This window comes from Microtus pennsylvanicus, chromosome 4 (assembly GCF_037038515.1).
Source record: "Microtus pennsylvanicus isolate mMicPen1 chromosome 4, mMicPen1.hap1, whole genome shotgun sequence".
NCBI lineage: Eukaryota > Metazoa > Chordata > Mammalia > Rodentia > Cricetidae > Microtus > Microtus pennsylvanicus.
In genome coordinates this window covers 104,483,769-104,501,521 of record NC_134582.1, presented here as the reverse complement: position 1 = coordinate 104,501,521, position 17,753 = coordinate 104,483,769, and the positions used below count along the sequence as shown (strand labels likewise).

Here is a 17,753-nt window from a genome sequence, read left to right as displayed (position 1 = left end):
ACTTTCCTATGTGATATAAAGATTAGGATCATATGGCAGAGAAAAGTAACTTCCAGTGAATAATTGGGGAGGGTGTGTGTGAGATGGCTCAGTGAGTAGAGGTGCTTGCTAGCATGGCTGCTTTGCCCCCCTGATCTTCGGGCAAGCCTTATTTATTAAAATACAAATAATATACCACCATATGCTTCCAGGTCTGATGACCATATAATGGAAGAAGAAAAGTGACTCTTGGAAATTATTCTCTAATGTCTATATGAGAGCTGTGATATAGTGTGCATGTATACACAAACAGACACACAAATACAACAACAACAATAATAAAAATAGATTAAAAGAGAGTAAAGGGGATGAGATGTTGGAATATGGGTATATCCTTGTGGAAGTATCCTCTGAGTGACTCTTCTGGCCTGTCTGCTCACGAGGTGTCCTGGGAGGAAGAACAGAGGGAAAGAATATTGGAGGGAAAGTGAAGAGATCCAGTAATCCATTGAGTGGTCATGGGGAGCTTGAGGAGACTCAACTTTTTAGGCTCCACTTTTTTGTTTTGTCAGGAAAATACCACGATGTATCTGAGAGGACTCACTGGACTCCATTTCTCAATGCCAGCATTCATTACATTCGGGAGAACTACCCTCTGCCCTGGGAGAAGGTGGGTGTGCCCTCTTCCGCTCACCCCTGCACTGACAAGCACTGTTGGATTCACTCCACCTGGCATCTCTGATCCCCAGCCTGGGATAGCTAACTATCACGTGACCTGCAGTGACATGCACACTAATGGGGACACAGCGGATGTCTCGTCAATACTTAACTAAAGTTACCAAAGAAAAGTTCAGAGATTGTCACTTGGTCATTTTTCTCCAACGCCAACGGATCTGAAACTCTTCCAAGGCACCACACAGCATTCCAGAAAATCCTATGTGCTCTCCTATAACTAGAAGCTATATAGTTCGTCTGCTTCTGATTCCTTATTAAGTCTCAATAATGGGAATCAGTTCATGTTTGTAAAGGCCTTTCAGGGACTTGACATAACCCAACACCTAAGACTTGAATTTCCTTTTTTTTGTCAGGACACAGAGAAGTTGGTAGCTTTCTTATTTGGAATCACCTCACACATGGTTGCTGATGTCAGCTGGCACAGCCTGGGTATTGAACAAGGATTCCTCAGGACAATGGGAGCCGTGAGTGTATATGGCCACGAGGGTGCTACCATCATCACACCCAGATCAAAAGTGGACTCAGGCAGGTTGCGGGGTGCTCAGAGGTAGAATGTTTGCTTAGCACGCAAAGCCCTGGGTTTGATCCCAAGCTCCAGAAACAAGACTGGATTCCTTTAAAGAAAAGGAGCACTTTAGGATATCCATACATCCTGTGGAGATAAGCCTTCCATATCCCAAGTGGCTTCTTGTCAGAATTTTGTCTTTTTCTTTTTTTATTCACTTTTTAAAAAACAATCTTTTCTCATTTTACATTCCAATCCCAGTTCCCTTTCCCTTCTCCTGCTCCCTCCACCTTCTCCCCCACCTCACTCCCCATCCACTCCTTAGAGAGGGTAAGGCTTAGAGAGGGTAAGTCAACAAAGTCTGGCACATCACTTTGAGGAAGGACCAAGATCCTCCTCCTTATATCTAGGGTGAGCAAGGTATCCCTCCAAAAAGAATGGGCTCCAAAAGGCCAGTTCAAGTACTTGGGATAAATCCTGGTCCCATTGCCAGTGGCTACACAGACTGTCCCTGCCATACAACTGTCACCCACATTCAGAGGGCCTAGTTTGGACCTATGTAGGTTCCCCCACTGTCGGTCTGGAGTCAGCGAGCTCCCACTAGCTCAGGTCAGCTGTTTCTGTGGGTAACACTATCATGGTCTTTTCTCATATTATCACTCCTCTTCCCCCTCTTCGACTGGGCTCGGCCCAGTTCTAGCTGTGAATCTCTGCATCTGTTTCTATCAGTTGCTGGATGAAGTTTCTATGACGACAATTAATGTAGTAAGCAATTTGATTATAGGGGAAGGCCAGTTCAGGCACCCTCTTTACTGTTGCTTAGGGTCTTAGCTGGGGTCATCCTTGTGGATTCCTGGGAATTTCCCTAGTGCCAGGTTTCTTGCTAACCCCCATAATGTCTCCCTCAATCAGGATATCTCTTCCTTGCTCTCCTTCTCTGTCCTTCCCCCATCTTGGTCATCCTGTTCCCTCAAGTTCTCCTCCACTCTCTTCTTTTCATTGTTCCCACCTCTGAAGACTCATCCACAAAACAAAGAGGACTACTGTGCTACAAACAGGGACAGAGGTGTCTTTGCAGTGTCTTTGAGGCCGTGTCTATACAAGGAGGGGAATAGCTGCCACTTGGCTCTGTTCAGAATTGCAGTCTCTCCTGATAGTTTAGCTGAAAGGCTCTACTCTTAGTTGTTTTATTTGACTTTTGACATTTTTAAATTAATATTTTAAACTTTATTTTATGTGGATGGGTGTTTTGCCTGCATATTGTGTGTCTGGGCACCACGTATATTCAATGCCTGCTGAGATCTGAAGAGGTAGTTGGGTTCCTGTGCATCTGGAGTCACAGACAGTTGTGAGCCACCATGTGGTTGTTGGGGGTCAAACTTGGGTCCTCTGGAAGTGCTCTCAACCACTGAACCATCACTCCAGCCTGGTTTTTTTCCATTTTATTGTAAGTTAGCATATAAGATAATGAGTTTCATTATGACAAGTTCATATACCTTGCTCAGATTTGTCCCTCCTTACCCTCCTCCACCCACTTTAGTCTCTTTTAATTCCAGTCTCTTGGACTCCACTGGAGACATTGTCCACCCACGGGTGGTACAATCATCTGCAGTCATCTTGTTTCCAAACTCAAGGGCCAACACAGGCAACAAGGAGAATGTTAGTGTGAAGACCGAGTCCACCAAGATACACTTCTGTGGTCCCCTGGGTCAGGCTGTCACCTCCCCTCAGCTGGTCGGACTTGGGGTGACATTCTAGGTCACAGTCTGTGACATTCATCATGTGCTTCTCTTTGTTCCTCAGATTGATTTTCACGACTCCTATTCTGAGGCTCATTCAGCTGGTGACTTTGGTACTGTTTACTCGCTTTCCTCATATGCCAATGACTTTATTTATTCGTGGGATGCATGTGTGTGTGAGAGAGCATGTGTGCTCGCATGTGCACGATGTATGTGTGTGTGCTGAGCCACAATGTGCGTGTGTGAAGGCCAAAGGGCCACTTTGTGGAGTTGTTCCATCCACCTTTTTGTGGGTTCTGGGAATAGAACTCAGGTCACCAGGCTTATACAGCAAGCAAGTGCCTCTACCTATCGAGTCACCCTGACAACCTTATACATTGTTAAGTATTTTTCTAATTGGAATGCTAAAGTTCATTTAGAATACATCACAGCTCGTGTAACACAGACATGCATTTCTAAATTGGCATGCTAATATAGTTTTTGTTTAAAAATATGTCTTTGGTTGTTGATGTATAATTTTACTAAAGAAATTTCACTTATGTGTTGACTTAAACTCCACTGGCTAGATTAGTCTTAGTCAGCTGTACTTTAGCTTTCGACTGATAAACTCCATCTTCTGTCCTGTAGCAATTCTCTTTAAATATACAAGTTAATATTTATTGAAAAGGTCGTCTATGGTCTATCTTTCCTTAAAGTAAAATAAATTCAAAGCTGGGTATTGCGGCACACACCCCTAAGCTCTTGGAAGGCTGAGACAGGAGGATTACTGCAAGTTGAAGGCCAACATTAAGCACACAGTGAGAACCAGGCAAGGTAGGGCTACACAGTGAGACCCTGTTAAAACAAACAAACATATAGAAAATAGAATTGTCTTATTATACAAGTGATTCTTAATTCATTTCTACATTTCATTAGTTAAGTTTTTTTTTTTAAAGTTAGCTTTTTCTTCAGGGCATATCTAAAACAGAGGAAGAGTAACTGTGGGAAAGGTCTGTTTGTGGAAATGTGTTTGTGGGAATGTGTAAGAAGTGTCTGGTCATTAGCCCACAGATTGTAAATATGTTTCTCTTGCTGTAGGAGGAGATGTGTTGAGCCAGTTTGAATTTAATTTTAATTACCTCTCACGGCGCTGGTAAGACCAATGTTCTTTTAATTATGGGATGCCAAAATGACATTTGTGTCTTGGGCTCTTGCTGTATTTGTTTTTTCCCCCATTAGTTTATATATTTTATTTATTTTATTATTTTATTTATTTCACTCTTGTTTCTAGGTATTGAACCCAGACCTTCTGAATGCTAGGCAGTCACTTTATTGTGAGCTAGATTGAAGAATGCCTGTCTGAAATATATCTATGCATATCTAGAAAATCTAACTAACATGACTACAAGCTTGATTATTATTAATGATTATCCATTAACAACCTATATACATTACATTTTTAAATGAACTACACAATCACAATACCTTAATCAAGATCAAAAATACATATACATATAACAAAATTGACCTTAAACTTGTATCAATAAACCAAGATTCATACCAATGTAAATTATTTATATCTATATCATCTCTCCCTTTAAATTTAAAAAGAACATTTATAAACAATATTTGGGAATATGGGCGCAGTTATTTTTCTCCAAACTGCTTTCTGCTGAATGGGGCGCTGTTATTTAGATCTTTTATGGTGTAACCTGTGTGCTAGTTTTATCTCAGTTGGCAGTTGAGCAAAGCAATTTTTTGAGGATGTTTACAGCAACCTTTCAGGAGGATGTGGTCTATCATGGGATAGATGCAATCCACAGGGTCACATCCTCTGTGAAAACAAAAGAAGGCCCTTTTCAAAGCATCATATCCTTAGACCCAAATTCTGAAATCATACCCTCATGATATCCGTTCTGGTTCCACTTGGCAGCTCATATAATGAAATGTCTCTCTGTACTTAGCTCCTTCACAGTCAAAATTTTTAAAGAAAACACAATAATACAAAGAATCCAGACTCTTTTAATCTCAGGGTCGTAGGTTCATGCCCCACGTTGGGCGCCACTCTGTTGTAGTACGAGCAGCAGGCTACGTTCCCTGGCACCCGGCCGCCCGCATGGCTAGCTTTACCCAAAATAATTACACGAAAACTGTATTTTTTTAAACACTGCTTGGCCCATTAGTTTTAACCTCTTATTGGCTAGCTCTTACATAGTGATCTAACCCATTTCTAATAATCTGTGTAGCCCACGAAGTGGCTTACCAGGGAAGAACTTAACCTGCGTCTGTCTGGAGTGGGAGAATCATGGCAACCGACTGACTCAGCTTTTTTCTCCCAGCATTCTGTTCTGTCTACTACAGCCTACCTAATTTTCTGTTCTATCAGAGGCCAAGCAGTTTCTTTATTACTTAACCAATGAAACAACAGATAGAAAGATGACCCTCCTCCATCACTAGATCCTTTGTAGCATGATTAATAAAAACTCAGAGACAGAAACTGGAGTTCAACCTGAAGGTCAGAATAACAAAACAGCCAGCCACTGGCTCTTACCTCAACCTCAGTCTGAAAATGATGATTCTGCCTCCAGCAAACCTCAGAATGAGACTGACTGAGAGCTGTCTTCTCCCATTTTATAATCCTCTCTAGTGCTGGGATTAAGGGATGCACCACCACTGCCTGGTTCCTATGGCAACCTAGTATGGCTACTGGGATAAAAGATAGGTGTCATTTTGCCTACTGTGTCATGGCTGCCTGGTCTGTAAAGCTGGCCCATGAGGCTGGTTTACTTTTCCGATCTTCAGGCAAGCTTTATTTATTAAAATATAAATGAAATGCCACCACAGTTGTTGGCTTCTATTTTCTTTTTTACACTTTTTAAAACTTGAGGGAGGGTCTAACTGAGTCTCTCAGGTTAGCTTTGAACTCACCCACAGCTTAGGCAGGCTTTAACCTGGTGACCTCCTGCCTCTGCCTCTCGAGCAGCCTAGGTTATCGGTCTGTGCTACTAGCTCTGATTTTTGTTAGTGTTTTTTATTAGTGTTTTGAATATATAGCTTCTCATTTCTCATCATTTGGTTAAATTATTTCCTAAGTTATCTTTGTGAAGTTTGTAGTATGTATTTTCACACAGGGTGTGCTCTGACACATGGACCTTGTTCATCCACAACAGTTGACTGAATCTCTTCTCCCGAGATGGGTGCACTTCCGATGTCTTTCAAAAGAGATATTGTACCTAAAAGGCATGAGAGTACTCTCCTAAACATTTGTGGTTTTAAAAATATTTGTTTTTATTTATGTGTGTGTGCTTGCTTGTCTATATGCGTAACACATACATGCAGGTGTTTTGGAGACCATAAGAGAACTGGATCCCCTGGAACCTGGGGTTGTAGTTGTGTGGTGTGGGTGCTGGGAACCAAACCTGGGTCTCCTGGAAGAGCATACAGATGTTTACATTTAATTTATCAGGGAATTTTTGTATAAGATGAAGTATAAACTTATTATGATTTTTTTCCATAGAGATGGCTGAGTGTTCCCATAGTCTACTCTTTCTCACTGCTCTGCAACACCGCCTATGTGCTTTCCTTTCTCTTCTGGGCTTGTGACTGTCCCTTAGGAACACTGATTCTTTCTGTCCCACGGCTTTGCTGTATGTCTGCTTCTGTAAGGGCAGAGTTTCCTGTTTGTCTTCTGTCTTAGTGATCACAGTGAATTGCTGTGAGGAGATACCATGATCAAGCTAACTTATAAAAGAAAGTATTTAATGGGGGGCTTGCTTACAGTTTCAGAGTCCATGACCACCATGGCAGGGAGTGTAGCAGAGGGTAGGCATGGTGCTGGAGCCGGAGCTGAGATCTTGCATCTTATCCACAAGCAGGAGATAAGATGTAGAAACAGAGAAAGACAGAGACAGAGACACACAGAGACAGAGAGATATACACACAGAGAGAGACACAGACAGATGGAGACAGACAGAAGAAGAGAGACAGAACAGCAGACAGACACTGGGCGTGGTGTGGACTTTTGCCCTACAACTAGAAGCCAATGAGCCTATGGGGGACATTTTCATTCAAACTATCTTTCTTCTTCAAAGATCTTTGTCTTTGCTCTTTCAGACAAAACTTAGCATCAGGATGATGTGTTTTGGGAAAAACTTGTTGGGAGTTTGATGAAAGGTTATTGATTCTACAGTATAGCTCTGTCCTCATCAGAGAAGCAGCGTTAAGCAGTGGATAAAGGTTAACACACAAACTCACAGCTGGTCAAAGTATAGAGAGTAAGGGCCTGTGGAAGGACCAGCTGTACATGGGACATTTGTATCACCTGACTCCAAGATGCAGGGGACCTCTCAGAAGATGGAGTGGAAAGATTGTAAGAGCCAGAGGTTAGGGAGGACTGCTCAGGACGCATGGACTCACGGACCCATAGCGTCTGTGGGAGGACCACTCAGGACTAATGGACTCACGGACTCACAGAATCCGTGGGAGGACCACTCAGGATGATAGACTCATGCACCCATAGTGCCTGCACAGATCAAGCCAGTCAGCATTCCAGCCTGGAGGAGGGAGGAGGGACTTATGAGCCCTACTCCTAGCTGAGGAGTCACTGACAGCTGATGGCTGCTAGGGGAGTTTTCTTTAGGGGTGTGGTCCCTAACAGGTTGAACGTGCTCCAGTGGATGGCTCCATATCCGTGGTCATCTCCCTTCTTCCCTCCCTGTAGTTTCCAGGGTTCGGTAGATGCCGACAGAGTAAAACTGGCTTTCCTTGCTTGCCTTCCAAAGGTTCTACTTTTTAGTTGGGTTTGAACTTTGAAATTATTTTATTTTTACTTTCTTGCTAGCTTAGTGATTCATCAAAACAAATATTTTTGTTATTTTCTTTTGCCTGTTAAGTCATTTTTATTGAGGCGGTCCTAGGTGCTCTTAAAAGCTAAAAATGGGCTTCTTAATCCCTTCTTTCTTGTAAACACACATAAATCAATTTTTAAATATCCCTTTTCTTTCATTTTTGTTTTTGTTTGTTTCATCTTTTTATAAAAATTGGATTTTATTGGTTGTTGTACTCTTCTTTATTTTGAAATTGAGATAAAATGACTATATAAAGCTTATTTTAAGATACTGCTGTCCTTTCAACTAAAATAATTAATGCCTGTGAACCAAAGGCTGGGTCTAGAGCTCTGTTGCTTCCTCCTGTGCATTTAAGGTGATCACATTAAGTGAGAAGCCAGATCTGGTGCTCTTGCCTGAGTCCGACTCTTAGGAGTTTGAGGACAACCTGGGATATATAGTGAGTTCTAGTCCAGGCTTGGTTACAGAGTAAGATACTTTCAAAAGCCAAAATACACACACACACACACACACACACACACACACCCTCTGAATTCACAAAATCAAGCACTTTTTACACTTGGTAATTTCTGGTATTTAAATGTCTTTTCATAAATATTTGGTTAAGGCACCAGTTTTTTGTTCTGCATCACTGAGAAAACTACTTACTGTCCTTGTGACTCAGTTTCCTTTTATGTAAAATGGGAATATAATGGTATTACTCAGCAAGTGTCATTGGCAGAGTTAAATAACCAACACTGGTAAAGACTATCAACTATCTGATATATACAGTCAATCACGGGACACTGGGAACTTGAGGAGCTCCTACAATTGTTACTATTACCTTCAATTTCCGAACCTAAGAATCTTTCTTTCATTTTAATGCATCTTCCAGGTATGTGCCCATCAAAGATCTACTGAGAATTTATGATAATCTCTATGGTCGCAAAGTCATCACCGAAAACGTCATCGTTGACTGCACATATCTTCAGTTCTTGGAGATGTAAGTGTGAGCCCGGAGGGAAATTAGCTGACTTTATGGGGCTTTCCCGAGCATCCCTGATCACACGTCGGTTCCAGGGGAGCACTGGGATTCCATGGCTGGAATGGTCTCTTCATTATCTGCCTCACTTTGCTCTAGAAAGCGCAGCTCATGAAGACTCTTGTTTGTGTTGTAGGCATGGAGAGATGTTAGCTGTTTCCAAGGTAACGACCTGCTTTTTCTGAGTCTTGGCTAAAGGATTGTGCAGACAGTGCCGTGCCTTACCCCTCCTGCCTCCCCCTGCAGCTCTATTCCACATACTCTACCAAGTCCCCCTTTCTGGTGGAACAGTTCCAAGAGTACTTCCTCGGAGGCCTAGATGACATGGCATTCTGGTCCACGAACATCTACCGTCTGACCAGCTTTATGCTGGAGAACGGGACCAGGTGAGTTTTGCCTTGCCACGTTTCCCACGTAATGCTCAGCATTTTCAGCTGATGAGGCCAAAACTCAAAAGAAAACAGCTCAGAAGTGTTTTTTGAACCAGTTCACAGAGAAAAATAATGGAAACTCTGCTCTCTCTAAAGCCTGATTGGGGTGTGGGCATCTGTTTAGCTGTTGATTTTTGTTTTCCTTTTTGGCTCTTTGGGGGGCCCACCACCCAGCTCCCAGATAATCACACATGGAGATTTATTCTTTCTTATGATTGCCTGGCCTTAGCTTAACTTGGCTTATTTCTAACCAGATTTTCTTAGATTATCCCATCTATATTTTGCCTTTGGGCGTTTACCCTTCTATACACCCTTCTTTCCTTCTTACTCTGCTGCTTGCTGTGTGGCTGGGTGACTGGCCCTGGAGTCCTCCTCTCCTCCTTTTGTTCTCCATCTTCTCTTCCCAGATCCTCCTCCTGTTTATTCTCTCTGCCTGACAGCCCCACCTATCCTTTCTCCTGCCTAACTACTGGCCTTTCAGCTCTTTATTAGGCCAATCGGGTGTTTTAGACAGGCAAAGAAACACAGCTTCACAGAGTTAAACAAATGCAACATAAAAGAATGCAACTCTCACCCTCACACTTACCCAGCAAGTGCTCTACTTTCTGAGTGATCTCCCCAGCTCCAAAATCTTATTTTAATAATTAGCACAATCTCAAGTCAGATATCTAAGCCCTTGCAGTGGAGTTTGGTCTCTCTCTCTCTCTCTCTCTCTCTCTCTCTCTCTCTCTCTCTCTCTCTCTCTCTCTCTCTCTCTCTCTCTCCATGTAGAGGACTGCCATTCTTCAAGTGCTCTCTACTTTGTTTTTTGAGACAGGGTCTGTAATTGGTCTGGTGATGAGACTAAGCAGCTAAACAGGCTAGCCACTGAGCTCCAGAGGTCGGCCTAACTGCAGGCCACCATGCCAGGCCATGGGTGCTGGGAATCAAATACAGGTTATCATGCTTGCAAGGACTGACTGACTGAGCTTCCCAGCCTGGCTAAGAGTTTTTAGGTGCATGCAAGCCTAGATGTAGAAAGGGTGGGGTTTGGAATTGGAGACACCTCCTTCTCACCACTGAGTTTTGTGCTACCAGTTGCTAAACCTCCCTAAGCCTTCATTTCCTCTAAAATGGGGACACTCACCATTCCATCTTTATGAGAGCGTGAGCAGTCAATGAGAGCTCTCGTGCAGAGGGTTTAATATGCATCAAGCACCTAATAAGTGCTGGCTCCAGTATCATGATTGCGCTTAGGTAGAAGTTAAGTTTATGTTGGCAGCACTCAGAATGCCCAGTCACAGTAGAGTGAGTAACCTCCATTCCCCCCACCCGCACCCTGCCATATGTGACAGTCTTCAAGCCCAGTCCCATTTTCAGGATTTTGAACTAGTTCTGTACATAGCTTCAGGAAGCCTACTGTGGGTTTCAAATAAAATGAATGTATTTTAAAAGGTAAGTATATTCTCTCTCTCTCTCTCTCTCTCTCTCTCTCTCTCTCTCTCTGCAATCACTTTGGAAGTTTCATGTGTTGGTAAATTAAAACAGAGACAAGAACTGTGCTCCTCCTAATAGTGTATGGTGTGTGTGTTATCTCGGTCTTACGTGTGAGAGAAAACTTGATATTTTGGGTATGGCTTATTTTGGTTGATATGATCATCTTCAACTCCATTTCCCTAGAGATGATTTAATTCCATTCTTGCTGCTGAATAAAACTCTTTGCATGTGTACACACATTTTCCCTTGCCGTTGTGCCAGGAGGGCATAGGGAGGCTTGGCAAGAAAGACTTGGGCTGTCTATCTGAATGGCCAGGCAGTGAATTCTTTGAGCTTTGAGAGTGGTTTAAAGGTGTCTCTGTGGCACCATGGATACTGCACTGGACTTCTAGAGACAAGACTGATTTAAAGTGCATCGCTGATTCCTGGTCAAAATGTTGCTTGGAGAGGAGGGAGACAGATGCCTGACTCCTCCCACTGTTTCCCAGTGACTGCCACCTGCCTGAGAATCCTCTGTTCATCTCATGTGACGGCCGGAGGAACCACACCCTTGGGTAAGTGGGGCTGCCCCAGAGAGGGTGGAGCAAGAGGCCTTCAGACAGACAGACAAGGTTCTGATTCTAGCTGAGCCTTTTACAATTGGGTGACTTTTAAATACACTGGTATTTTTTTAAACTACAGTTCGTCCTTCTGACAGAAACAAACAAACAAACCAGAAAACAAAAAATCAGCAAACCACATCGCGAGTCCTGGAATGGTGGCACAGGCTACAGATGACAGGGGGTGCAAGGCAGATGCATACAGCCAGTTGTTCACTAAATAAATGGTCATCAGTAGTCTTAATAAATATCACCATTATTGTGACTCAAGGACATTCCTCAAACTCCATCCTGAAAAAGCATGTCGTTCACAGGGTGGGAAGAAGGGCTCTGTGGAAATTTCTGAGAAATAAGCCAGAATGTCTGGTTTACATTGTTAGAGCTGGTGTCTCCTGCTGGAGCCAGGAGCCAGCCTCCAATTCATGATGTTATCTACAGAAAGAAATACCATCTGTTAATCAAATAAAGCAATAACATAAATAGTAAAAGTACTTGGAGGTAGTCATTGTACCAGGAGCTCAGCATGTGACCCGACAGCCAGCTTGGCACTGGACATGTCATTGTAAATATTGCTGACCCTTGGAGAGAGAAGGGCCAGAAGCTCTGGGAATATAGTATGGTGGCCCAACCAGGGCCCACTAGAGTTCCCTTGAAGACCCAATAAGATATTTAAGAGCAGAAACTTTAAATATTCTAGATATTAAAGTGAGATCCTAAGATTTTAGTGCCTGGAGAGAATTAAAAGATGAAGGAGGGTTCCAGTCAGCCTTTGTTGATCACTTCATTTAAAGTCAGTCTGGGCCGGGCGCTGGTGGTGCACTTGGGGGCAGAGGCACGCGGAGCTCTGGGAGTTCAAGGTCAGCCTGGGCTACACAGAGTGGGTTCCAGGACAGGCTCCAAAGCTATAGAGAAACAAACAAACAAACAAAAAAAACAAAAAAAGTAAGTCTGGTTGTTGATTTTTTTCTTTCTTTTTTTTTTTTTTGCACCTTTAGGTGGCTAAGCTTGCCATCTGTGTCTTTCCTTGGGCTCTTATCTGTCTATTGTTCCCTTGCTCTTAAGCATTCTAAAGCCTGGGTGGCTCTTCTAGACACCTGTGGTTTAGGCTGGCTGCAACGTGTGTTTGTTTGTTGTTTTGTTTTAAGACTGCAACTCCTGTAGTTCAGGCTGGCCTTTAACTCATTGTATAGCTCAGGCTGGCTTTAAACTCCTGATTTTCCTATCTCTAGCCCCCAAGTGCCACTATACCCAATTCAAGATCTCTGCACTGGGAAATGTATTTTAATTAGATAACTGATTCTCACGCTTGTCTTTCTGGATGAGGCAGTCTGCGTACGTGCTACTGTCCTCAGTAGGTAAAGAGCCGTCTTGAGCTCTTTGGTGAAGTCCTGCAGTACATTTGTAGGCTGGTATTCTAGAAGTACTTTTACTCCTACTGTGAGCTCCGAGACCACAGAAAATCCTACATTTCTTTTTCTTCTTTCTTGTGCTGGGGTTTGAACCCAGGTCCTGTGCACATGCAAAGCACACATTCTGCTATACCCATGGCCTCAGAAACACCAGGTTTTGTAAAAGCTGGCTTCTCAGCCTTAGAAATACACTCACCACAAGATTTTGTACAGTAAAGGGCGGCTCTTCCTAGGCGTCTGTGGTTTGGGCTGGTGTTGGAGCCTGTGAGGGTCCAACACAAATTCCCTAACCAGGCTGGAACGGAGTCACGAGGAATAAAACTGACACAGCTTACACCATCATCATGGAAAAAGCCAGCTCACCCTTTATTCTCCAAACATCTTATATACCCTCACCAAAAGAGCGGGAACACACAAAGGTACCTAGGTTACCAGGTGCCTGGGCCCAGGTCCTGGCCCTGAATTAGCATCTCTATAAGACATCCTCCAAATTACAAAAGGAAGGAAGCACCAAACATCTAAACTCTTAAGACATCAGCTTCAGTCAAACATCTCTTCTCAGGTAATCCACATTTTAACAAAAGAAGCTAGGAGCAGGCATCCTGGCTTTTGTTAAGGGCACAGACAGCATGTCTGCAGAGCTACGTGATCCGCTCGGGGACCGGGATAATGGCTTTTGTGCCATATCAAAATATGGGCTCACAGGCTGGCTAAGATATGTGATATTTTTAAAAAGTAATTTTTAAAAGTTATGTTTGCTGTGCTTTCAACTTCTAGATGTTAAAATTCCGGTATCTCAGGTAGTATGAATGTGTTTGTATCTTCATCGGCCAGTATTAACGTGTGTACCTTCAGCTCAGTAACTCAAGGGCCTGGTAGTCTTTTTGGGTTTGATTATTTTATTCATCTCTCTTCTCAACAGCTCAAAAGTGCAGAAAAATGATTTTCATAGGAATCTGACCGTGTCCATAAGAAAAGATATCAGGAAAAACTTGAACTACACAGAAAGAGGCGTGTTCTACAGCGCAGGTTCCTGGGCTCCGGTGAGAACTTCCTGTCCTGAGGGTTGATACTTTATAACAGCTGATGTAGTGTCTTCTGTATGACTGTGGAGCCAGAGCTGGGCATCAGTTTGTGTACAGCCTCCTGGCAGGATGATAGCAGGGAAGACAGAAGACATGTTGCTTGCCTGCAGGTTCTTACATAAGTACTTCTCCTCAGCCTGGGCTGGCTGTCTGGCTTCCATTTTCTCGGCTGGATCTGCTTTGCTGTCTTCTGCTGGTGCCTAGGAAGTCTTCTTGGGTCTTATGTCACCCTTTGGCGAATTTAGAATTGTTTTCCTTTAACTAGGATGGATCAAGTGTTTCTTCATCTTGTTAAGGACTACCCCAGTTTGTGTTTGTATCTTTGCAGTCAGAACTTCAAGACAATTTGGTACTCTATATGGTGCCCCACACTGGTGATCCTACGGCTTAGGATACTGAGGCAGGAGGATTGCTGTGACTTGGGACCAGCCTAGGCTATAGAATAAGATGCTGTCCCAGACATATGCACAACTAAATACATGAAAAAGGACAGCTTAGAATTTCAAGCTTGGTGGCCGATTGTCCCCAGGTCCTCTGGCGCAAACCTACAGCCCTGTGAAGGGTGTTTCCTGTTCCCTAGGCACCTTGAGAGTCAAAGCAAATAGTGAGCATCTCACTGTGGGTGTGGCCCAGAGCAGTGGTTCTCAGCCTTCCTAGTGCTGCGACCCTTTAATACAGTTCCTCCAGTGTGGTGACCCCTCCCCCAACCACATTTACTTGCTATTTCCTAACTGTAATTTTGCTACTGTTATGAATCATAATGCAAATATTTTTTGGAAATAGAGGTTTGCTGATGGGGTTTTGGCCCACAGTTTGAGAACCTATAGCTTAGAGGTTAAGAATTTTTAGAATCCAATTGCTCATTTATTTGAGAAAAATGAACCAACTATTTACGGTCATAATTCTAGTTCTAGATGAGACAGGCTTGTCTTTCCTAAAATTATGGTCTGTAAAAATTCTATTTTTTTCCCCTGGCACACCATTAGTCCCAGCACTTGGGAAGCTGAACCAGGCAGCTCTCTGTGAGTTCAAGGACAGCATGGTCTATGCAGTGAGTTCTAGGCCAGCAAAGCTGTACAGCGAGGTGATGTCCAAAGAGAAAAAATGTTTCATTGCATTTGAGTCTTCAAATCAATGCAGACCACTGGCTTTGAGGAAATCCCAGCTGACTCTCCCCACATCGTGTCAGGCTATACCCTATCATCATCCCTCAGCCCCTCTCCGTGTGACTCTGCTGTCCTGTTGCCTGGCCTAAGCTAGGATGTTGAGAAATGAATAGTAGTTTTATTTGTCAGCCATTCCCATGGTTCCTGTTGACAATGCCGTGATCTTCGCACATCTAAAATGACCTCCCATTTCAGGAATCTGTAACCTTCATGTACCAGGCTCTGGAAAGGAACCTGAGGACCATGTTTGATGGCAGCTCTCGGACTCCGCTAAAGCATGTCTCCAGTCCCTCTGCCACCTACTTCCTGTCTGTTCCCTATGCCAGGCTTGGCTGGTAAGGATGAGTTCATTAGATCGGGGGTGTTGTATGCCACCCAGTCCCCTTCATCCACTTTTGGGTGGCTCCATTTGTGTTAACTGGTGAAGCCTTGCTTTCCCTATATTTTAGAAGAAATTAGGAAACAGAAAAATGGATTCGTTTAAAGTTTGAATGAACTGGGGACAGAAAGAAATCTAATTTCCTCCGTACTGAGCTGTGGCTATCTCACAGTGACAGAAGGTTGGGGACAAAGGCTGGAACTTGAGTCAGTTTAACTCAGAGACATGTTCCCTACTCCTCTCCTGGGAAAGTGGATCTGGGCTGCATGCTGTCTCCATTTTGGTAGAGAGATTTTGTGCAAGTTCAGACTAAGGAAAATGTCTGTCTTGGCTTGCTTTCTGCTGCTGTGATAAAACACCTTGGCCAAAAGCAACCCAGGAAGGAAAGGGTTTGCCTGGCTTACATGTTCAGATCACAGTCATCATCAAGAAAACTAAGGCAGGGACTCTAACAGGGTAGGGACCTGGAGGTAGGAACTGAATCAGAAGTCATGGAGGAAGTCACTGGCCTTTTCCTCATGGCTTGCTCAGCCTGCTTTCTTATACACCCCAGCAGCACCTGCCCAGGAGTGGCACTACCCAAAGTAGTTTGGACCCTCCCACATCCACCATTAACAAGAAAATGCCCCATAGACTTGTCTATAGGCCAATCTGATGGAAACATTTTCTCAGATGAAGTCTCTTTCCAGATGTCTCCGACTTATGTCAACTTGACAGAAAAACAACAGCACAAGGACTTTGGAAAATGTTTTTAAGATGTTTATTTAATATGTACCATGTATATGTTTGGTGCCCCTGAGGGCCAGAAGAGGGTTTCATATGCCCTATAAATATCGTTACAAACAGTTATGAGTCACCAAGTGGGTGCCCGGTGCAAATTCTCTTAGCCATCTTTCCAGTCCCAGAAAATAGGTTTGTATACACCATCATTTTTGAAAGAGAAAAGAATTATTTGTTTGTTTGGTGCAGTGAAGTGTAAGGTCCCTGATTCATTTCCGGGCTGGCAGCCGAGTCCCATTCTTTACATAGGTGTAGAGTTGGAAGCCTTTCATGTCATTTCTTTGGAAGCCAGACTCCTTTCCTGAGAGCCTGTTAGACACAACAATACTACAAGTGAAAAGGGGTGACTTGGATAGCTGAAAAGAGAGGCATATGGTGACTCTCAAAAACGTCTCTCCTTCGGCAGGGCTCCAGCACAGAACCCTCGCTATGTTAGAACCCATTTTTTTTCTTTAATCCAGTCACTCAGAAAGGCAGAGGCAGACATTTCTCTGAGTTTGAGGCCAACCTGATCTGCACAGTGAGTTCCTAGACACCAAGGGCTGCATAGAAAGACCCTATCTCAAAACAAACAAAAGAAAAAAAAAATCATCCCAAAACAAAGAAACAATGGAGAACCTCACTTTCTAATTAATCATCAAAAAAGCACTAATTTAATGTGTCAAGTATATGTTTAAATAGCTCTTTATAGTTGGCCAAATGTATTTTAGCATGAGACTCTTTTATTTTGTTAAGTAATTGCAACAGTGAAGTGCTGTTTTGTAGAATATCTTCAGGGCCCCAGTGTTCTTGGGCATTTATCATCGCGGACTTTCCCTTGTAGTGTAATGATCCTCCAAGAATCCAAGCATGACGTGAGGTCAGACACAGGTGGGCAGTTAATGGCCACTGAGATGCCAAAGATGATCCAAGACAATTTGGCTCTGCGTTTGCGACATTGCAGCTCTCCCTCATCAGGGACTTCCAATAAACCTTGTAAAATCTTTAACACTGGTGTGACGTTTTCCCCCTTTAGGAATATCAGTTCAGTTCACATATTAAATATGTTGGCTACCCAACTGAATGCCACAAAAGCTGGACTGTGTCAGTAGGATAGAAATAAGCCATGTGTTTGATTAAGTAACAATGGACCAAACAGACCAACCCAGTATCTCAGTGGCTGCTGAGGACACACACCTTTATGAGGCTGCTCTTCCCCTACTCTGCTTCTGTGGTCCAGAAAGTCCCAGATGCCTCTAGTTGTCCATTTTTGTTTTGTTTCCCCCATGGAGAGCGACTCTGAATCCCATAAATGATATAGCCCCCAAATGAATGTCCCCAGCAGTCACGCAGAACATGGGGTCGTCTGGGAAAGCTGGATTGCTGAGTTCTGGAGAGGAGAGCAGGCAGTGTTACCTGAGCCCTCGGTTCTCTTCTTCCCTAAGGGTCATGGCCTCAGCCGACCTCAACCAGGATGGGCACAGTGACCTCGTGGTGGGTGCGCCAGGCTACAGCCACCCTGGCCGCTTCCAGGTTGGGCGGGTGTACATCGTCTATGGCAACGATCTGGGCCTGCCCCCGGTTGACCTAGACCTAGACAAGGAGGCCCATGGGATCCTGCAGGGCTTCCAGGTGAGAACTGTC

General features: G+C 43.6%; 1 protein-coding gene across 15 annotated transcripts in view; it reads left to right on the top strand.

The window, feature by feature from the left end:
• Positions 1-17,753, top strand: part of Gpld1 (glycosylphosphatidylinositol specific phospholipase D1) — a 56,583-nt gene that overhangs the window by 18,634 nt on the left and 20,196 nt on the right. For 14 of the 15 annotated variants that reach the window (XM_075969992.1, XM_075970001.1, XM_075969991.1 and 11 more), the window contains 11 exons: positions 552-649; positions 1,068-1,178; positions 3,023-3,071; positions 4,036-4,090; positions 8,659-8,766; positions 8,942-8,969; positions 9,052-9,191; positions 11,201-11,266; positions 13,643-13,763; positions 15,167-15,306; positions 17,555-17,741. In XM_075969992.1, coding sequence (XP_075826107.1) covers positions 552-649; positions 1,068-1,178; positions 3,023-3,071; positions 4,036-4,090; positions 8,659-8,766; positions 8,942-8,969; positions 9,052-9,191; positions 11,201-11,266; positions 13,643-13,763; positions 15,167-15,306; positions 17,555-17,741 — 1,103 coding nt within the window. The remainder of the gene's footprint in view (positions 1-551; positions 650-1,067; positions 1,179-3,022; positions 3,072-4,035; positions 4,091-8,658; positions 8,767-8,941; positions 8,970-9,051; positions 9,192-11,200; positions 11,267-13,642; positions 13,764-15,166; positions 15,307-17,554; positions 17,742-17,753) is intronic. The other variant, XM_075970002.1, reaches the window with a different exon arrangement.